General features: G+C 47.6%; 1 protein-coding gene across 7 annotated transcripts in view; it reads right to left on the reverse strand.

The window, feature by feature from the left end:
• The window catches only part of MAPT (microtubule associated protein tau), a 129,877-nt gene that overhangs the window by 62,716 nt on the left and 44,259 nt on the right, over nt 1–22,902 (reverse strand). For all 7 annotated transcript variants that reach the window (XM_030799952.1, XM_030799950.1, XM_030799951.1 and 4 more), the window contains exon 2: nt 1,894–2,043. In XM_030799952.1, coding sequence (XP_030655812.1) covers nt 1,894–2,026 — 133 coding nt within the window. In that variant the 5' untranslated portion in view covers nt 2,027–2,043. The remainder of the gene's footprint in view (nt 1–1,893; nt 2,044–22,902) is intronic.

Genomic DNA, 22,902 nt, shown 5'->3' on the forward strand with positions numbered 1-22,902 from the left:
GGGGGGAGGGGAGGAGGGATAGCATTAGGAGATATACCTAATGTAAATGATGAGTTAATGGGTGCAGCAGACCAACATGGCACATGTATACATATGTAACAAACCTGCACGTTGTGCACATGTACCCTAGAACTTAAAGCATAATAAACAAAACGAAACAAAACAAAACAAAAAAACAAAGGAGAAAACAGATCTCCTAGCATGGAGCCTCTCAGGTGCCCTCCCTGGGGAGCTGAATCTGGCAGCACTGGCTGGAGCTGTCAGAAAGCACATTTCCATCTTCATCACCACGTGATGGCTGACCTCAGGCAGGGAGGCTGGGCCGAGCTGCATTCCCCTCTCCCTCTCACCTCCTCACCCAGAGCTTCTGGAACACCTCTGAGCAGCCCCTGCTCCCGCAATATGCCCATGTCTTCCTTCACCTACCCCCAACCCACCTGCACCCACTTTCCTAATTCCCAAATTCCTCACAATCCAACACCTTCCCTGATTCAACAGACAGAAATCTGAAACGTGCCTCCCAACCAGTCCTGGAACCTCTCCAAGCTGGGATGGCCACTCCGTGTGTGAGAAAGCTGGTGGTCCCAGCTTCCCACACTCAGGGGACCTCCCAGAGACCCCACCCACTCCAGCAATCTTCCTGAATAGACACATCCAGCAGAGGTCACTTCCCACCTCGGAACTCCACGGCTTCCATCCACTACCCATACCCCGGGCTGCAAGGTGTTTTCTTATTTTTAGCATTAAAAGAGAAAAGTAGACTGTTTGCCATTTTGCCTCCTTAGAAATGGGTATGGAGGCAGAGACTGAGTCCATCCTGCCCTTGGGCTGCACTGTGGGCTGTTGCTGTGAGCACTCACTGCCAGCGACACCCGTGGAAAGAAGGGCTCTTTGTAGCACAACCCAGCACTGAGACAGCCTGGACCAACCTTGAGACAACCTGAGACAACTTGGTCCAACCCCTGGACCAAGCTGGCACTCCAGCAGTGGGTGAAGGGCCAGCATGGGGAGAAAGAGGCCAGAGCTGTGTGCTCTGTGGGGTCCCCAACCATGTGGTCTGACAGTGAAATGAAACACATTTCATTTGGAAAGAGAGAGGAAGAGGCGAAGTCAATTTGGCCAAAAGATGGTATTATAGAATGTTTAGAAGTTGATGTCGTTTATTAATGTGGCTACAGTAAGAATCCCAGGGCTAACCAACTCTTGCTAAAGAGAGAGGCCAGTCAGGCCTGATCTAAGTAAGAGATAAAAAGCCATGTTTAAAGTCACATATTTTACATGCTAATCAATACCATTGATTTATAAGCTAACAGGTGTGGCTAATGCCTCAAAAAGTACCCTGTATTTGAGAGATTGTCAGGCCCTACAGTCTCTGTCCCTACATTCACTCATGTGGGTAACTCAAGGTAAATTTCTTTCTTTCTTTTTTCTTTTCTTTTCTGACAGGGTCTTGCTCTGTTGCTCAGGCTGGAGTGCAGTTTTATAATCACAGCTTACTGCAACCTTAAACTCCTGGGCTCAAGTGATCCTTCCGCCTCAGCATCCTGAGTAGCTAGGACTATAGATGTGCACCACAACACCCGGCTAATTTTTAAATTATTTTAGAGACAGGGTCTTGCTATGTTGCCCAGGCTGGTCTCAAATTCCTGGCCTCCAGGGATCCTCCTGCCTGGGCCTTCCAAAGTGTTGGGATTACAGGCGTGAGCCACCGTGTCTGGCCATTATCTCACTGCTTGAGTTATCTTGGCCCACTCAAATTAATGAGGCTCCACTCTACTGACAATCTAAGACAATAATGTATTTAAAACTTCTTTACAATTCTGGATGCAAACTGTTCCTGCCACCCCTTGGCTTGCAGTGATCTGGGCCTGCTGTGCATGGCTGTCCACTAACCTTTCAGGCCAGCGTCCGTGTCACCCTCTTGGTCTTGGAGCATGGTGTAGCCCCCCTGATCTTTCCTGTCCCCCAACCCGTACGTCCCAGCGTGATCTTCCATCACATCGTACTCCTGGCGAGGCTCAGCCATCCTGGTTCAAGGCTCACCTGGGGAAAGAAGAGGGGAGGATAAGTTCTGAGGAGTGTTAGGGGGCAGAGTGGGGGTGAAGAGAGAGAGGAGCCTCTCCACCCAGTTCATGGCAGGCAGATCTCAGCCTCCCTGCTGCCCTCTCCAACAGGTGGCCGCCCATCCTCATCCCGTGCTCCATATTCCTGCCCAAGCGTTATTTATGTCTATCTGCTTGCTTAATTTACCAACACCGCAGCAGTTCATATTCAAAACCACCAGGTGAGGGCCAGGCATGGTGGCTCATGCCTGTGATCCTAGCACTTTGGGAGGCCGAGGTGGGTGGATCACCTGAGGTCAGGGGATCGAGACCAGCCTGGACAACATGGTGAAACCCCATCTCTACTAAAAATACAATAATTAGCCAGGCATGTGGCAGGTACCTGTAATCCCAGCTACTCAGGAGGCTGAGGCAGGAGAATCAATTGAACCTGGCAGGTGGAGGTTGCAGTGAGCCGAGATTACACCACTGCACTCCAGCCTGGGTGACAGGATGAAACTCTGTCTCAAAACAAAAACAAAACAAAACAAATAAACCCACCAGGTGAGGCAGGTGAGATGGGCCCGACTTGTTATTCCCAGGTCTCTTTCCACTTCATTAAAAAAATCAATGCTGCTGCCTAGCAGTCTGCTCTTTCTCTTTAATGGTGAGGGCAGGACTGAACAGGAGAGAGATGGCATCAGCAAAGCCTGTCTGGTAAGGAAAGTGAGGCACAGAGAAGTGAAGGGATGGTTCAATCAGATGTCAACTGGCAGCAAAACCAACTCTTGACTCATCGGGGGTGTCCTGACTCCTCCAGCTCCGAGCTTGCTGACTTCCTGGAGTCAGGCTGTGGCCCCCATTCACCGCACCGGCACCCACCAGGTCCCCCAGGTGTGCGTTCCAATGGTGGCTCTCCTGGTGGGCTGAGAAGCACCGCACAGGGCCCAGTAGGGGCATGAGGCTTGGGATCTGAAGGGCAACACACACCCTTCTTCCCCAAAAGCCCCAGCAGGGAGATGCCACTTCAGCTCAACAGAGCCGGATAGAAACCACCATTTGCTCACACTTTGTCCTCATCTTTATTGTGAATTATTATTATTATTATTTTAAAAATAATTCATGACTTTGAATTTATGAACTTTTTATTTATTTATTATTTATTTATTTATTTTTGAGATAGAGTCTCGCTTTGTTGCCCAGGCTGGAGTGCAGTGTCGCGATCTCTGCTCCCTGCAGCCCAGGTTAGCTAGCCAATTCGGGTTGCCCCATTCAACCTGCAGCTAAAGCTTTGTGAACACTAAGAAGTTTAATGAGCAGAGTGGTTTTGTTCTTTGGATTTGATCTATTCCTTTCAATGACCAAGTTTCTCCTCTTGGAACATGGTGGACAGAGGTGTGAAAGTAAAAGTAAAAATTGGATGTGCTCGCTTTTCTAACATATTTGCATATTTTCATATTCATAGCTCATGGCTATAGGAGGCCTGAATTTTTTTTTTTTTTTGGCCCCTGCGAATAATCCAGGATAAATGCTTTGTGGGTTTTCTTTGGGGGAGTGGGGACGGGGTCTCACTATGTTGCCCAGGCTGGTCTCAAACTCCTGGGCTAAAGTGATCCTCCCATTTCTGCCTCTCAAAGTGTTGGGAGTACAGGCATAAGCTGCCACCATGCCTGGCTCTATTCATATTTTGAGTAAAACAGTACTTTGCTATTTCTTGAAGAGAAAAGTAATACAATCTTATTATAGAAAACGTATTTATACAAAGCAAGACGAGAAGAGAAAATCATCCCTCTGCCCAGAAACGATTACTGTTGACATCCTGCCATACCAGACTTTGACAATCATGGATTCAGCTTTTGGAATTTTGGTCCATCATAAGTGACGTGAGATTCCAGGACAGGCGGCACATGCCATCTGGCTGAGGAATAAATTTGAACCCCTCTTCCTCTATGGTGGCTGTACGGGAATGAGGCACTTAGTAGGGAGTGAGCCCAAACCTCCTGGCTGCCCTGCCCCATCCTAACACGCCTCTGCTGTTCTCAGTCCTCCAGGGCACACGGTGACTCTGATGAAGAGGCAAAAATGCCACTGCTTTGTGAAAAATGGCCTTGAAGCAAAAGAGAACATTTTGATCACATTTGAAAAGGCAGATTCTTTGTGGTACCAGGGCTTGACTTCTGATGAATGTATAACAGGAAAGATCAGGCACTTGTGCAAACGTCTGTTTTCATGAATCTGTGGATTTACAAAGGTTTGGGAATGTATGTCAAGGATCTGTGATATTTCCTTCTAGCCTTTTATTCTATGCATTAAAAAATATAGTTGCAATTATGCTACTTGCTTTTTTTCACATAAGATTATAGCATGAGCATTTGTTGGTCACTAAAAGCCTTTGTAAACATCAGGGGCAGTAACTACCAAAGGTTCCTTCCCACATATGTACCATATTTTCCTAACCATCCCATAATAGTTAGCACTGAAATGGCCTCAGATGTTCCAATATTACAAATAATGTTGCATTAAATATCTTTTTGAAAAACTTTGTCCATAATTTTTCTTTTTTAGATAGAGTTTCACTCTTGTCACCCAGGCTGGAGTGCAGTGGCACAATCTTGGCTCACTGCAACCTCCGCCTCCTTGCTTCAAACGATTCTCCTGCCTCAGCCTCCCGAGTAGCTGGGATTACAGGCCCCAGCCACCATGCCTGGGTAATTTTTGCATTTTTAGTAGAGACAGGGTTTCACCAGACCTCAGGTGATCTGCCTGCCTCGGCCTCCCAAAGTTTAGGGATTACAGGCATGAGCCACCATGCCCGGCCGACTTTGTCCATAGAATTTTAAGAAGCATCACCAATTGCTTTTCAAAGAAGATCGGGCTTTTTGAGGGTGTTCTGGCTGTAGACACCAATTGCTTCTCAGATGCGGTGCAAGTGGGTATGAAGTGTGAGTCTTGTCAACACTAAGTTAATCATACACCTAAATAAATGCCAAGAAATTTTTGTGCTTATAGATGAAAGATGATGTTTTACTAATGTAAACTATGAACTTGGGTGATAATGATATGTTAATGAGGATTCATTGGTTGTAACAAGTGTACCACTCTGGTGCAGGACGTTGGCCGTGGGGGAGGCTGTACGTGGAGGGCAGGGAACATACGGGAAGTCTCTATACCTTCCACTCAGTTTCACTGTGAACCTAAAAGTGCTCTAAAAAACAGTCTATTAATGTTTTTTTAAATGATATCCTAGTGTTGTCTAAATATGTGATGTTTTCATTTTTTTTGAGACAGAGTCTCGCTCTGTCGCCCAGGCTGGACTGGAATGGTATGATCTCAGCCCACTGCAACCTCTGCTTCCCGTGTTCAAGCAATTTTCCTGTCTCAGCCTCCCGAGCAGCTGGAATCACAGGCGTGTGCCACCACGCCTGGCTAATTTTTGTATTTTTTGTAGAGACAGGATTTCACCAGGTTGGCCAAGCTGGTCTAGAACTCCTGATCTCAAGTGATCTGCCTGCCTCGGCCTCCCAGAGTGCTGGGATTAAAGGTGTGAGCCACTGCACCTGGCCTGATGTTTTAATTACTAGTGAGATCAGCATTTTTCTCCTTACTCTTTTTTTTTTTTTTTTTAAGTCAGGGTCTCACTCTGTTGCTCCAGCTGGAGTGCAGTGGTGTGATCTTGGCTCACTGCAGACTCTACCTCCCGGGCTCAAGTGATCCACCCACCTCGGCCTCCTGAGTAGCTGGGACTACAGGCGCGTGCCATCACACCTGGCTAATTTTTATGACTTTTGTAGAGGTAGGGTTTCACCATGTTGCTCAGGCTTGTGTTGAACTCCTGGGATCAAGTGATCCGCCTGCTTCAGCCTTCCAAAGTGCTGGGATTACAGGCATGAGCCACCGCGCCCACCCACTCTCATTCTTTTTGCTTGTCTGTTTAGGTCTCAGTGCTCATTCTAATGACTTGTGTGGGCTCTTGATTTATGAATAACATTAACCCTTGATCATATTTGTGGCAACTATCTTCTCCAGTTGGTTGCCTTTTATTTTGGTTTCTGATGGTTTTTGATGGGCAGGGTTTAATTTTTATACAATTAAATCTGTTTTCCTTTGTGATTTATTCCATTGCTCTATGGTACAGAAAGATCGTCCATTTTCTTCTATGTTTTTAGTGGTCTAATTTTTTATATTTAATTTATTAATTCGTCTGGAATATTTTTAGGTTTAAGATGGAGTGAGGTTGAAAAGTTTCTCCCCAAATATAACAGCTAAAGTCAATGGACCCAGGCCTATTTGTAGACCAATCTGCCCTCTTCCCCAGGTGAATGCATTATGTACTCTGTGCCGTTTATCTGTCAATTTTGGTGCTAGAGCCTCCTGATTTAAGCTTTGGATCTCAAGTCTTATTCTCTAGGTGGGCTCAGATATAATTTTCTTTTTCAAAATTATTTGACCTTCTTGTAAGTTTTGTCTTCCAGATGTACTTTAGAAAATTTTTTTTTCCTGCAAATTCTCAAAGTTCCATTGGGATTTCGGCTGGAATTGTATTATAGGCCAAAACTATAAAAATTGCTCCCTTCATGATATTTAGTTTTCCCACCCAAGAGCACAGTATGTTTTTCCATTTTGTTCTGGTTTCTGAATCTCTCAGTTGGGGGCAGAATGTAGTCCCACACCCTTCTTGCCACGGCCACGTCTCCCTGGGCTTTATGTTGCTATTGTGAATGGGCCTCTCCCCGTCAACACGTGGATGATTAATTAACCAGGGCTCTGGGGCTCACAGCAGAGATGTGGCTGGGGCACCAATCATGGCAGGGGTGTCAGTGCTGGGGCTGTGACAGTGGCAGTGGTTCCATCAGAGGTTTCCAGGGAATGAACAGGAGAGCCATTTCCCAAGCCTCTTTTGATCAGACAGATGTGATTCCCTCAGTGGGAAACCTCTCTCCATGAACTTGTGAAAAGAAGCTGCTAGAGTTCGCCAACAGACACATGAAAAAATGCTCATCATCACTGGCCATCAGAGAAATGCAAATCAAAACTACAATGAGATACCATCTCACACCAGTTAGAATGGCGATCATTAAAGTCAGGAAACAACAGGTGCTGGAGAGGATGTGGAGAAATAGGAACACTTTTACACTGTTGGTGAGACTGTAAACTGGTTCAACCATTGTGGAAGTCAGTGTGGCGATTCCTCAGGGATCTAGAACTAGAAATACCATTTGCCCCAGCCATCCCATTACTGGGTATATACCCAAAGGATTATAAATCATGCTGCTATAAAGACACATGCACATGTATGTTTATTGCAGCACTATTCACAACAGCAAAAACCTGGAACCAACCCAAATGTCCAACAATGATAGACTGGATTAAGAAAATGTGGCACATATACACCATGGAATACTATGCAGCCATAGAAAATGATGAGTTCCTGTCCTTTGCAGGGACATGGATGAAGCTGGAAACCATCATTCTCAGCAAACTATCTCAAGGACAAAAAACCAAACACTGCATGTTCTCACTCATAGGTGGGAATTGAACAATGAGAACACTTGGACACAGGAAGGGGGATATCACACACCCGGGCCTGTTGTGGGGTGGGGGGAGGGGGGAGGGATAGCATTAGGAGATATACCTAATGTAAATGACGAGTTAATGGGTGCAGCACACCAACATGGCACATGTATACATATGTAACAAACCTGCACGTTGTGCACATGTACCCTAGAACTTAAAGTATAATAAAAAAATGACCACTAAATGCCTGGATAAAAGGAATTAATAAATTTAATGAAATACTGTCTTTTGTGAATAGTGCCGCAACAAACACATGTGCATGTGTCTTTATAGCAGCATGATTTATAGTCCTTTGGGTATATATCCAGTAATGGGATGGCTGGGGCAAACGGTATTTTCCTTTGGGGAAAAAAGTGGAATGCATGAAAGAATCTCTAAGCAGCCATTTCCCAAGCCTCTTTTGATCAGATAGATGTGATTCCCTCAGTGGGAAACCTCTCTCCATGAACTTGTGAAAAGAAGCTGCTAGAGTTCGCCAACAGACACATGAAAAAATGCTCATCATCACTGGCCATCAGAGAAATGCAAAAAATGATTTGCATCCACCCTGATCCCGGGACAGGAAATGCTCGTAGGTTCATGGACCTTCTGATTAGACTCGGTTGCAAGAGTCACTGCACTGCATTGGCTGGGCTAGGTCAGCTGCCCCATGCTAATGCTTTGGGACCTACCTGCCATGTTAAGAAAGACAAGCCCATTTTCAGGAGCATCCTTGAGGCGCTACTTGACATAGGCAGAAAATAGGACCCAGAAAGATGTCCCTGGAGAGCAAACTGAAGTGACTCTTCTTAGTCTTACAACCCACACTGACTGAGCATAAGAACGCCAGCTTCCCCAGGTAGGACTTGCAGGGTCACGCAGTGCTATAGCCCCAGGGCCTGGCAACAGGTAGTGCTCACCCAGCACCTGCCAGAGAAGGGGCGCTTGCTCCATGCAGGTGCCTTGCAGGCATCTCTGTGACCCTTCAGGGCAATCCTTGAGGTAAGTGTCATTATCATCATCATCATCATCATCATCATCGTCATAGATATTATGATTCCCAGGAGTCTGGGAAGTTACCTGTCCCAGGTCACACAGCCAGTACGAGGCAGACAGAAAGGCAAAGTGATGCTCCGCTGCCCCTCACTGCCCGTTCCTTCATTCTGGACCATAAAACATCCCCCAACTTTTTACCTGAGATGTCAGGGTGCAGGTCTGGGGTATGGAAGAAGCAGTGGCCAGGTCTCACACCCAACAGCTGGGTGACCAAGCCACTTCTCTCAACCTTCAGGTTCTTTGCCCCCTAAACCATTTGGTGACCCCAGGGCTCCCTTCTTATGCTGACATTGTATTCTGTGTGGGTCCATAGGCTGAGTAGCTGGGACCACAGGTGTGCACCACCATGCCTGGCTAATTTTTTGTATTTTTTGTAGAGATGGGGTTTCACTACGTTGCCCAGGCTGGTCATGAACTCCAGGGCTCAAGCGATCCACCTGCCTTGGCCTCCCAAAGTGCTGGGATCATAGGTGTGAGCCACAGCACCCAGTCTAAATTTTATTTTTTATGAACCTTTATTTTGTGTGGGTTTTTCAATGGAGAGATACTCTACTTTAGCCTGTGTCTTCTAACTCAGGAGCCTGGAGCGGGGTAGTGGTCAGTGACAGGACAGCAGGAGGCCTCCAGCCCAGGCCAGGTGAGAGGAAGGGGACCCAGGCATCCTAGCCAAGGACCTGGCTCCTTCCTTTCCGTCCCATCTCTGACCCCTGCTGCCCACCTCCTCCAGAAGGGCAGGATGCTTTCTCTGGAAGAACTGGATGAACGATATCTAAACCAACAGACAAATGGCACAGCTGTTCCTCTGGGCCTGGGACTCCCATGCAAAAATAGTGAATTGAAAAACACATAAATAAGCATGCCCTTGAGGTGGCTACGCAGCCTGGACCAGACATGTCATCACCCACAGATCCCTATAATCTAACTGAGACACACAGACAGGCAAATACACTTGATCTTAGCCAAAAGGCCCAGAAGCGATACACAGACAGGAAAATAAACACACCAAGGCTGTTTTCCTCAGACCACTTGTTTTCTTCTTTTCTAAATCCATCAGCCTTCCTTCCTCTTTCTCTCTCTCTCTCTCTTCCTTTCTCCTTTCCTCAATCCTGTTTTCTCAGGCAGTAACTTAGATGCAGTGGGGTGGGAGGTAAGGAACACATTTTAGGGGAGGCACTAAAGTTGAGTGAAACCTGAACACTAAAATGGGACATTTTTTAGGGACCCTTGGAAAGGTATTGCCTCCTGAGTCCGTCCCTGCGGTTTTTTAGCTACATTGAGGCCCTGGGAGGGGAAGGGGCTAGCTGAGTCACTCTTGGTGCTTTCTTCAGAATCACACCCTCCCAGCCTCAATTCATGCTTCGTAGGGAGACACGGGAGACATGGAAATATGGGGGGTGGGGGCAGACAAAGAAAGGGAAAAGTGTCTGCAGGGTTGAGAGAGAGACAGAGATGAGAACAAAGATGACAGTGCAGAGTAAAAGAAGACGCTGGAGGGCGAGGGGGTGAGGCAGGGGAGGGATGAGCCATAGAATCGAATCATGAATCCAATCACTGCTGCCGCTCCCATAGGCTTTTCTCTTTTCAAACAATTGCTTTTGATTGACTTAAAATTCATGCAACATAACCAATGATTTAAAATGAATGATTCAGTGGCATTTAGTACATTCACAATGTTGTACAACTATCACCTCTATCTAGTTCCAAAACATTCTCACCAAACCCAGAAGAAAGGCTGGACCTCATAGACACCTGCTCCCCCTTCTCCCCTTCGCCAGTCCCCAGCTGCTCATCTACTTTCTGTCACCATGGATGTATCTCTTCTGGATATTTCGTACAAGGGAAGTCACACAGCACGTGGCTTTTGGTGACTGGCTTCTTTCACTGTGAATCCAGATCTTGGCAAGGCTCTGTGCTTCATTCCTTGGGTAATGGGAGGGATAGTCCACATTGGTTTATTCATTCATCCATTGACGGACACCACAGTCTTTTAATAAGTGAAAAGTGTGGAGCCGGGTACGGTGGCTCACACCTGAAATCCCAGCACTTCGGGAGGCTCAGGCAGGGAGATCACTTGAGGCCAGGAGTTCGAGACCAGCCTGGCCAACATGCTGAAACCCCGTCTCTACTAAAAATACAAAAATTAGCTGGGCATGGTGGCACGTACCCGTAATCTCAGCTACTCGAAAGGCTGAGGCATGAGAATCACTTGAACCCAGAAGGCAGAGGTTGCAGTGAGCCTAGATCGCGCCACTGAACTCCAGCCTGGGCGACAGAGTGAGACTGTCTCAAAAAATAAATAAATACATAAATAAATAAAATTTTAAAAATTAAAAGTGTGGGAACTAGACAATATGGACCTTTTTATTGTGACTTTTCTGACAAGAGTGGAGATGGGGTGGAGGGAGAAGGGTGTGTGTGCAGGAAGGGGAGTGTGTGGCCAAGGAAGGAGCCTGGCAGGGTCCCAGACAACCTTCACCCTCTTCCTCATTTTGCCAAGGCTGGGCCTCCAACAAACCCCAGGCCCTCAGGGACAGGGATGTGCAGGTGAGACCCTGGGTCCTTTTTGCTCCCAAAGAATACAGTCTTCCCAGCAGAGTTCACATCTTCTGTGCAGCTTACCTGAAGGGACAGATTTGGCTGTCCTCTGAGGTGTTGTGGGGTGGATGAGAAACCCCAGGCATCTCGCCCACCTCCGAGGTGACCCTGGGAATCACTGGGGAACGCTGCTTGCTGTTAGGAACATGTCTGCCATTTTCCTGGGCACCTGCCCATGACAGCGCATCCAGGCTCACTGTAACCTGTGAGGTGGGCAGGATGGAGTCCCTAGGTGGGTAAAGGACCTGAGGGGTAGAAACTTGCCCAAGGTCACCGAGCCCCAGCGACCCAACTCCCCCCAACACACACCCCTGCCCTCAAGGCAGGATTCCCGACAGCTTTGCCCCTCTGCTCCCTACGTCGTCACCTCCTCCCCAACCAAATCTCTGCTTACAAAATCCAACTGGCTGCTCTCTCAGGAGAACCTCCCTAGGGATTCTTAAAGCCCCAGCTTTTGCTCCTAGTCTGTCTGGCAGGTCTGTAGGTTTCCCACAATCTGGGGCTGTTTCTTGCTGCAAGGAGGTGAGGACCAATCTGCCTTCCTCCACCTGCCACCATCCTTGCCATTCCTTCTAACTTTCTTACTCAAGGCAGTACAGTTTGGTAATGATAACTCAGGTTCTAGAAAGCTCCTTGGGCAAGGGAGGGGGACCAGTCAACACCCCTTGCCAGTTTTGGATTATTAATAACATGTTTATTTCAGCCCTGAGGATGAGCCACTCACAGGGGCTTCACAAAGAGGATCTCTGTAATGCTCACAACCACCCCGTGAGAAGGAATGATGAGGAAACTGAAGCTCAGAGACGTTCAGAAACCTTTTTAGGGTCACACAGCTAGTAAGCAGAGAGCAAGGCTTGAATTCTGATATTTTGATGCTAAAACCCATCTCTACGCTACTGTATCAAATGGGTGCCTTCCCAACAGAGCATCCCCTTTGGGAAAGGGGAGTTGACGTTCATTACCCAGGCCCTGCTGGAGTCAAGAGTCCAGGGGCTCAGGGGAAGCCCAAGTCGGGCTGGTCTCCCACACCGAGGGCGCATCAAGCTGGGGACCTGGACCCAGCTTCCAGTCTAAATCCGACGGCCGGCCATGGAGCGGCCCCAGCGGGTGTCTCAGGCTGCGCTGCGGCCCTCGCTAGGGGGCAGCCAAGGAAGGTCCCGGGCTCCGCCGCCGCGCACCCGGCGCCCGCGGTGACTCAGCGGAATCGGCCCCTGGCCCGCGGTTCTGGTCCGGGGAAAGCGTGGTCCCCCTTACCCCTTCAGTTAAAAACCCAGACTGGAATCAAGGACAGGCAAGGCTGCACGGCCTTGTGAATATACCGGAAACATTTTAAAAGAGTGACTTTTTATGGCATATGAATTATATCTCAATAAAGCTATTGTTAAAAACAAACAAAAATCCCCTAAATGGATCTCTCGCAGGTAACTGAAGATCAAGCAGAGATAAACCTAGAATCCAAAAATAACCTTAACATGCGCTTTGTTCTCCAAGGTGATTTTTGGCTTCTGCACTCTGTCTTTCCTTTGCTCTGGTCTCCTGTTCTGTACCACCAGGAATTTTCCAGCACATTTAGGCGGAAAGCAGGATTTCTCATGATAGGAACCATGATTGAAGCATTTCCAGTTATTGCCTCATTTAATTCACACAACAAACTATTATGCTGACATAATACAGCTGGGGAAACTGAGGAACAGACAGGTTGAGTAAGTTGCCCAAGGTCACACAGGAAGTATGTAATGGAGCCAGGCTTCAAAACCCAGACATCCTGGCACCAGCAGCAGACCTGTCAGGCCAAGTGATAGCGGAGATTAAATCAAGCAGTGACTGGTAACAGCTAAGGAATATAAGGGCTGGCCCAACTGAACTAAAGCTCTTGTTTCCTGGGAGAACTTTCTCCTTATTCACAGTTTGTTCGTGAATGCTTATGGTCCAGCTGTTTTGCTTTAAGGTATAAAGATAAATGATAGGGCAGACATCCTAGTCCTGGGCCTAGGTGAAGGCTAGAGCCCACAGTCTCTCGGAAATCCCTCTACTCCAGGAGCGGGGAGCGAGTGCAACTAAAGGAAAAGAGAGCCCAGGAGGGTTGGGTGCGGTGGCTCACGACTTAATCCCAGTATTTTGGAAGGCCAAGGTGGGCAGATCATTTGAGGCCAGGAGTTCGAGACCAGCCTGGCTAACATTAAGAAACCCTGTCTCTACCAAAAGTACAAAAATTAGCCAGGTGTGGTGGCAGGCACCTGTAATCCCAGCTACTCAGGAGGCAGAGGCAGGAGAATTGCTTGAACCTGGGAGACGGAGGTTGCAGTGAGCCGAGATCACACCACTGTACTCCAGCCTGGGTGACAGAGTGAGACTCTGTCTCAGAATAAATAAATAAAAAATAACAACACCAAAAATCCTAGTCATTAAATGGTTAACTATGGTTAGCCCTAGGGAATGGGAATGGGGAAGGGTGGGATCCATTTTTTTCGCTTATTCTATGCTATTTTGATTTATTTCAATGAGTATAGATAATTTGAAATTTAAACGAAAACTAAACAGTATTTTTTAGAAGTGGGGTGATTTTGAGAGAAATGTGGAGGGGTTAGGGGAAAGCCGAGGACAATGGAAATGGAAAGTTGGAGCTTAGATGAGAACCTCTGTCTAAGGTAACTGGAGGTCATCAAGTCAAACATACTATAGATGAAGCAACAGCAAGGTCAGGCGCGGTGGCTCACGCCTGTAATCCGAACACACTGGGAAGCCGAGGTGGGCAAATCATCTGAGGTCAGGAATTTGAGACCAGCCTGACCAACATGGTGAAACCCTGTCTCTACTAAAAACACAAAAATTAGCTGGGTGCGTTAGTGGGCGCCTGTAATCCCAGCTACTGGGGAGGCTGAGGTAGGAGAATTGCTTAAACCGGGGAGGTGGTGGTTGCAGTGAGCCGAGATCGTGCCACTGCACTCTAGCCTGGGTGACAGAGTGAGACTGTCTGAGAAAAAAGAAAAAGAAGGAGATGAGGATGCTTAATAAACACCCTTGTGAGGCTGGATCTTGGTGTCTCGGATGCTAAACATACTCTTTCTGTGGCAGCTGGTCCCCAACTTTGAGCTTCTAAGGAGCTGTGTCTTCTTTTGTGTCCCCTCCTCTCTCCTGCCCACCATAAGTGGCGCCCAGCACACAGGCAGCCACTGGGAGGTGCTCGGTAAGACTGGCCCCCGAAGAGCTCTGAAGTGTGAGCTTCTGGTCACATCGCATCACACCACAGAATGTTCTGGAACCAAATTGAACTACTACTAATGAAAGACCCAGATTTCAAGCAGAACTGCCAAATTAAAGAGAGAAGATAAGGAGCGTACAGAAAGGAAAGACTCATGCTGGCAAGAAGAAATTGAAATAATTCCGGGCCTTAATCCAAAGAGAATAATCAACGATTGTATGAGGGCATAGATGAAGGCTGCTTTTTGGGAGGAGGTGGTGCCACTGTGTGCACACGGATGGTTGCGGCTGATGTCAGTTGGCTAATGCCCACTGTCATGAGAAAATTCCCAGATTGTGTCTGAGAGGACAATTTTGGTTTGACCTAAGGTTTCTGGGTTTGTTGTTTGTTTGTTTTAACTAAAAGCTTCTCTCCTCCATTGTAACTACTGGAATAGCCAATAGTGCTTGTAAATCTGTCATGCTTGGATGGCCTTTGGTTTTAGAACTACTATAGTTCTAAAAACTACCCCATTTTTCATATATATATATATACTTTTTTTAGACAGAATCCCCCTCGGTCACCCAGGCTGGAGTGTGGTGGTGCCATCTCGACTCACTGCAACCTCTAACTCTCAGGTTCAAGCGATTCTCCTGCCTCAGCCTCCCAAGTAGCTGGGACTACAGGTGCCCACCACCACGCCTGGCTAATTTTTGAACTTTTAGTAGAGACAAGGTTTCACCATGTTGGCCAGGTTGATCTCGAACTCCTGACCTCAAGTGATCCACTCACCTCAGCCTCCCAAAGTGGTGGTATTACAGGCATGAGCCACTGTGCCTGGCCTGATACTTTTCTTGATCAGGCAACAGCCTTCAGTGAAGATGGCAGTGGTTGCGTGAGACAAACTGATGGTGCTCCTGCCCCTCCCTGTGTCCACGAATGTCCCTGGTCATCAGTTTAATCTGCCTGAAATGAATCCCCTGAACCCAGAGCCCCAAGTAGATGAGAAGGAGTTTCCTCTGATGTCAGAGTCAAGAAAACCAGAGCGAAAAAAACCGCCTTTCTTGGGCAAACCACTCTTATTCTTTAAAGGAGTAGTAGGGGCTGGAGAGAATGTATTTTATAAAAGCGATTTATGGTCCTTATTTAAAAGTCAAATACAAAATTATAAAAGAGGAAAGCAAATGAACCACTGTAACATCTTAGGGCACATCCTTGCAGACCCCTCTCCTATGCACACATGTAATTTTCCCTACATGGCACCATATTACACCAGTTGTTCTGCAGCCTACTTTATTCCCTTAACAATATGCTGGTATTAACAAGCTTTGTCTTTTTTTCTTTTTTTGAGATTGAGTCTCCCTCTGTTGCCTCGGTTTGAGTACAGTGGTGCGATCTCAGCTCACTGCAACCTTCGCCTCCTGGGTTCTAGTGATTCTCCTGCCTCAGCCTCCTGAGTAGCTGGGATTACAGGCGTGCACCACCACGCCCAGCTAATTTTTGTATTTTTAATAGAGATGGGGTTTCACCACGTTGGCCAGGCTGGTCTCGAACTCCTGATCTCAAGTGATCCGCCTGCCTTGGCCTCCCAAAGTGCTAGGATTACAGGTGTGAGCCACCATGTCCAGCCAATAAGCTTTGTCTTTTGGTTGACCTCCAATGGGTATAATCTGTAGCATCGCTGTTGAGAGGGGGTCCCTACCTTCCAGCTCTAACAGGCAGCAAATGGTCCACAAACCAACTCAACATTACCCTTAAATATGCTAGAGGGGGAGGGATTGGCTTTTACATCTTACCTCCCTTTTTAGCCACGCATATTCTTCCCTTAATAACAGGAGTAAATATTTCTATAGCCAGGCACTGTTACACATTTATCTTGTTTAATCCTCACAGCCACATAGGTGCAAGGGGCTGTTATTATCTTATTATCCCCATTTTACACATGATGTGCAGCTGCCCAGGCTGAGGAAGGACACCTGTGGCATTGCATCTGCAGTCCCAGCCTTCGGTGGCACTGGGTGGGTTTGGAGACCTCCACCAACCAATCATGAAGCCCCACTCGAGGCCCTAATGTAGGAGGAGCCACTCCAACCGCACCTTTGGGGGTACACAGGCCCTCTTTCCTCCATTTTACAGCTGGGAAAACCAAGGCAAAGAGAGGCTGAGGAACCTCTAGTGGACCCAGAGAGAGTGAGGAGAGAGTCTGGCGAGAGGTGATTTGCTGGAGAGTTCAGCGGGAGAGAGTCTGGCGAGAGGTGATTTGCTGGAGAGTTCAGCTTTACAGTGGGAAGTCTGTTGGAAGTTAGATCGGGAGGGATGGTGGGACTGTCGCAGCAGCATCACAGCCACTCTCTGAGGATGAATGGTCCTCCTTACAGTCAGGGCCTTGCCTCAGCAGCACCTCTGGGTGCTGTGAGGCCTCTCAGAGGCACCCTTGGGTCACTGGCCAAAGAGCATTGTGGGTTTTCAGAAGCACCTGCTCTTCCATCAGCCGTAACCCGGACTGATGACCAGCTGTTAGGTTGTGGTTTCTGAATGTACGCTGTGAACGATGCACTGCCTTGGCCTCATGGCAGGGGCTGAGGAGGCCTGCTCTACCCTGCACCCCCACCTGGGCCCAAAACTGAGCTTGAAGGGCCCCCTGCTTGGCTTCTCCTTGGACCTGGAGTTCACCCATGAAGCCAGGCCCCATGATGTGGAGATGCCATGTGCGCATCTATCCCCATGGGTGCACGGAGAGGCCACTCGCTCCCGACCCCTCTCCTGGAATGTACCACATCCAGCCTTGTGAGTGGATGGGTGTCTGGACTCCCTGGGCCCCTGGGTTTGGAGGTGGAGGCTTTGGCTTCACATCTTCCTGAAGGACACCTGTTCTCGGCTCAGCTCTCTCCATGGATTTGGGTGGAAAAGGAACCTGGACTGGAGTCAGAAGCCCTGGTGGGGTCCACTGGCTAGCTGTCGAGGCTGGGCCAGTCACTTGCCCTCTCTGAACTGCAGATTCTTCATTTGAAACATGGGGATGATGACACTCCTGTCTCACAGGGTGGCTGTGAATGTCACTGGAAAAAATACATGGGAAAGGTGGCACTTGAACAAGCAGTGATGTCCTGGACTGATGCGAGGGGCTGAAGTCATGACGTGTGAGTGGAGAGGGAGACTCCTGAAGATGGAGAAGAGGAGGCTGGACCTGAGGGAGAACAGCAGGAGCCAGCAGGAGAGGCTTTGTCCCAGCCTCTGCCCTGATGGTGATGGGGTGACAGCAGGAAGAGGTGAGGGGCAGCTCTGGGTCAGCCCTGGAGAGGAGAGAAACAAGGGGCAACTTCTGGGAAGGTCTCAGAAGTAGTGGAGCGAAGGTAAACTTCAAAAGGAGAACCAGAGAGTCTGTTCCTCATTCCTTCCGGCGCTGGAACCCATACAATGTGACAGGCAAGCACAGGGAAGACAGGGAAGGCGATCTGGGGGGACAGAGGGCCTGGCACTTTCTGCGCTGAAGTCTCAGCTTTTGGGGAACGCACCCAGGAGCAGTGGGGTAGGTGGGAGTTTGAAAGGCCACAGAAAATTACCAGAAATGGGCTCTTTTTGCCATGATAGTTCATTAGATGGGGACAACAAGGAAGACAGGGAGAGGAGAGGAGGATTAGGAAGAAAAGGTGATAGTTTTTAAGATGTTTTCACTTCTAATTTTTGAGTCTGAGGTCACACTCTGAAAGTCGCAGGGGAGAAGAGGATGGCAATTCTGTTGGAAATCAGCAGTTGTCTGTCAGTAATGAACGACCTGAGCTCAGTACTGTCTTGGAGGGACAGAAGATAAACAGTGTCCGCTGAACACATGTAAGAAGTGCCACACTGCCGGGCATGGTGGCTCATGCCTGTAATCCCAGCACTTTGGGAGGTTGAGGTGGGCAGATCACTTGAGGCCAAAAGTTCGAGATCAGCTTGGCCAACACAGCAAAACAACATCTCTACTAAAAGTACAAAAAATTAGCTAGGCATGGTGGCACACACCTGTAATCCCAGCTACTCGGTAGGCTGAAGCACAAGAATTGCTTGAACCTGGGAGACGGAGGTTGCAGTGAGCCGAGATCGTGCCACTGCACTCCAGCCAGGGTGACAGAGTGAGATTCTGTCTCAAAAAAAGAGAAGTGCCATACCAGGGCAAGCATATGCATCTCCAAATTCTGTCTGACAGAGACAAAGTGCCCCCAGACACTTCTGCATGGAGGCATTGGGGCCAGAGATAAGCACAGTGCAGTGCAGCGCGTCAGACCAGGCTGCCTGGAGTTCACTCCGAATCCTTCACTTAGGAGCTGTGCGACTTTGGGGCAAGTCACTCAACCTCCCAGAGCCTCCTTTGTATTGTCTGTAAAATGTGGCAATTAGATGAGTTAATACATGTCAAGTGTTCAGAATCATCGCTGGCTGTCGGTGAACCCTACTATGGTTACCATCGTTAAAACTTTATCCATTAATTTAGCCAAACCTTTCTGTCTCCTGTTTGTATTTTCAAACTAAGCTTTTCAGGGTAAAGGGCCCCACCCCATTCTGGATCCTGGTATTGGGAGGGCTCTGCCTAGATTTGCATTATAATAGTGCCCCAGTCCCCGGCTGAGTTTGGAGAGGCGCCTGGAGCTAGTTCTAGATTCAGAGTCCACCAGCGGGGAAGCAATGCTGGGAAGCAAAAGAAAGACTGTGGAAGGCTCTAAAGGCTCTTGTTTGACAGTACCCACGACACGTGGTGCCCCTTGGCCCTCTCGATGCAGCCTCCAGCCAGGCAGGGCAGATGGCAGACCCTGTGAGATCATTCTCTGGTCCCGTGACACCCTGGGGACAGAGCCAAAACCGTGTCCTGGCGCACCCTGGGCAAAGCCAACTGCTTTGTAAGGAGGAAGAAACGTACACGCTGGTCTAGAGAGGTCCATGCATCAAGTGAAAATAGTAGTTGCAGAAATGTGCATGTACAGAATTTTTATAAATAAGAAAAGAATACATATCTGTGTAGTCAAACAAATAAACAAACTAGAGTATATATGCCCAACAAGGGCTTTCTCTGAGAAGAGAAATACAATTAGGGAGATTTTCCCTTATTAGTGTCTACATTTTTGTCTCATTATACTGTTTTATAGACATGTATTATGTTTACAATCAGATGAAAAGCAATAATATGTTCTCATTTTGACAAAACAAAATGCTCTCGTTACAGAGTCATGTTCCACTGAGGATCTGTCCCACAGTGCCCTGTGGGTCTAGATCAATTTAAATGGACATATCAGAATTTGGATCAGGAAGAAAACAAAGTCAGAAGCACACACCTAGGTTCTGGGCCCAAGAACATGATTTCAGAACAAGCAGCCTCTCTCAATGCCAAATGTCCATTATCCAACAGAAAGGCCAAAGAACAGTCTGGACAACATTTATGTCCTGAAACAGAAATTAGTCACATACCAGGAAGGAAGGAAGGAAGGAAGGAAGGAAGGAAGGAAGGAAGGAAGGAGGGAGGGAGGGAGGGAGGGAAGGAGGGAGGAAGGAGGGAGGAGGGAAGGAAGGAAGGAAGGAAGGAAGGAGGGAAGGAGGGAGGGAGGGAGGGAGGGAAGGAGGGAAGGAGGGAGGGAAGGAAGGAAGGAGGGAAGGAAGGAAGGAAGGAAGGAAGGAAGGAAGGAAGGAAGGAAGGGGAAAAAGCTGGCAAGAAAGAAGCACAAAGAGTGTAGACACAGAAGAGGAAATGAAGTTCTGCTTGCAAAATGGCAAAACTCTATACCCCTGGGGTAGAAGCCAGGGGCAGGGGGAAGGAGGGGTCTCTGAGAGTCATTAAAGGGAGACCCAGGAAATGAAAAGTCTGCCTCTGTGCCATGCCCTCCACACCCACCTGTGTCTGAGAGGCTTCTGGGTCTTCCAAGAGCCTTAAGAAAAGACCATCAAAATCATCAAGGAAGACTAAAACCACTGAATTGTAACTCGAAGTGGGGGAATTTTATAGAATGTGAATGATCATCTCAATAAAGATGTCTTTTAAAAGTTGCAAAGGAGGCTCAAACTTAAATTTATTTTCTTTTGCTCCATCTAAAAATAGAGATGCCCTTCAGTTTTCCCGTAGGTGGGAGTTGTGGCCTCCCAGCTGGCCTGCAGAGGCTGGTTTGGTCAGGCCTCAGCCTCCCCGGTCTCCTGTTTTCCAACAGGAGCCCTCTGGCTGGCTAGAACAAGGAAAAAGCAATTGACCCGAGGAACTCCTTGTACACAAGTCTCCTCTCTGCTTGCCAATCTGGCTTTGGCTCAAACCTCATCACTGGGGAGAGAGTTTGTGTTAAAGCACCAAGGTGGCTTCCTATTGTTTATGCAATCTCAGAAGCTTTTGGAAAGGACTTTAAAGAAAAAAGCCCCTTGACAGCACCTAAAGTGGTTACCTAGCTCTTCTGGAATCCTTCCAATGACAAGGAGCTCATTACCTCTTAAGGGGGCTCATTCTATTTTCATCCTCTTTGATTGACAGAAAATTTTTCTATCTATAGCTAGAAACTGTGTCCCTGAGACTTTGGCAAATGGGTCCTGCTCAGTGCCCTGGAGCCACACAGAACATGCCAGTTCTTCATCCCAGGGGGCCCTTCACAGATTCAACTATCCCACATCCCCTGTCATCTCCTCTTCAAGCTGAACATGCCCAACTCCTCCAACTGTTCCTTACCTGGGCTGGATGGGCCACAGACTTGAGTATCAGAACGAACTCTAGGCTCCAGTAACAGCAATCATGACAACGATGACATCATTTGAGTGCTTACTCTGTGTAGCCACTTGGGATAATTCAACAAATCCTCACTACGCCCTATGGGGGAGATTCTGTCCAGATTCCCCAACTCACAAATGAGGACTCTGAAGCACAGACAGGTGAAGTAACTTGCCCAAGGACACACAGCTTGTCAGTGGTGAAGCCAGGATTCGGACAAGATTGGGCAGGTTCAGGATGGAATGGCTGTAGACAAAGCTAGTGTTTAAGCCAAAGGCAGGAGGACATTTCACGGAAGACACCCAGATTAACGCAGAAAACAGTTGCTTTCCAAAGCATCAAACCCATGCATTTGATATTGCAGGTCAAATGCAGTTCTCTGTTTACTTAGAAAATGGCATTCTCTGCCATAAAAATAGAAAGCTTGTAGTATATAGGCTGTCTTTGTCCCCTTTAATAGATTTTACTACTCTCTTTTCTCTTTGAGTCCCCAGTACAATTCTAGGGCATTGCATTTGTGCTTCCAAAAGTAGGGGGGAGGGGGTAATTATCTGATTCCTTCAAGTTACACAAACGATGAGCAAAAATATGCTAAAGTGAGTTAGGTCACTAAGTACATGTCTCTCCACAGAAGGAGAATAAGAATGTCAGAATCTGTAACAAGCTCAGAGGGAACACGTTACGTCAAGAGAGCCCCCCAGCCAGTGCAGGTCATGTATGAAATCCTGGGTTCTCAGATGTGGCCCCAAGGACACTGGGGAGTGGCTGTTCCTTCTCTGTGACTTGGTCCTCAACGCTCAGGCTGAAGTCACATCACACACATGATTATCTGTTATGGATCTGCCACCTACACTTCAACTCCTCAGTTCAAGAGAAAGAGCGAGTAATTAGAAACCTCCTCGTAAAAGCCCATTTACAATTCAGGAGCACTGCAATTTCCTTTCCATCCTTGCAGCTTATCATTTGCATAGCACTTTCCAGGGAGCCATGAAATATGGATTTATAAGAAGCACCCAAAGGACAACAAACATCTAAACACCTCAATCCAGTGATTTACAGGCATGTGTTAGGCAAAAAAAAAAAAAAAAAAAAAAAAAAAAATACAAAATGAGATAAGATGCTGCAACACTGCTGCTAAAGGAGCTGATTAGGAAAATCTGATAAGATATCAAGTTCAATGTGACCATTTAGTTACTCATCCCACCTCATTTAGTTACTCATCCCACCTCTTCCAGATCTTGCTGTAAAGTATTAATTATTAAATCTTCTCTTAAGGCCGAGTGCAGTGGCTCATGCCTGTAATCCCAGCACTTTGGGAGACCAAGGTGGGAGGTTTGCTTAAGCCCAGGAGTTCAAGACCAGCCTGGACAAAATGGTAAAACCCCATCTCTAAAAAAAAAAATATTTAAAAATTAGCTGGGGCTGGGCATGGTGGCTCACACCTGTAATCCCAGCACTTTGAGAGGCTGAGGTTGGTGGATCACTTGAGGTCAGGAGTTTGAGACCAGCCTGGCCAACATGGTGAAACCCCATCTTTACTACAAATACAAAAATTAGTCAGGCGTGGCGGTGCACACCTGTAGTCCCAGCTACTTGGGAGGCTAAGGCACAAGAATCACTTGAACCCAGGAGGCAGAGGTTGCTGTGAGCTGAGATCGCACCACTGCACTCCAGCCTGGGTGACTGAGTGAGACTCTGTCTCAAAAAAAAAAAAAAAAAAAAAATTAGCTGGGCATGGGGGCTCACACCTGTAGTTCCAG

Source organism: Nomascus leucogenys, chromosome 19 (assembly GCF_006542625.1).
Source record: "Nomascus leucogenys isolate Asia chromosome 19, Asia_NLE_v1, whole genome shotgun sequence".
Lineage (NCBI taxonomy): Eukaryota > Metazoa > Chordata > Mammalia > Primates > Hylobatidae > Nomascus > Nomascus leucogenys.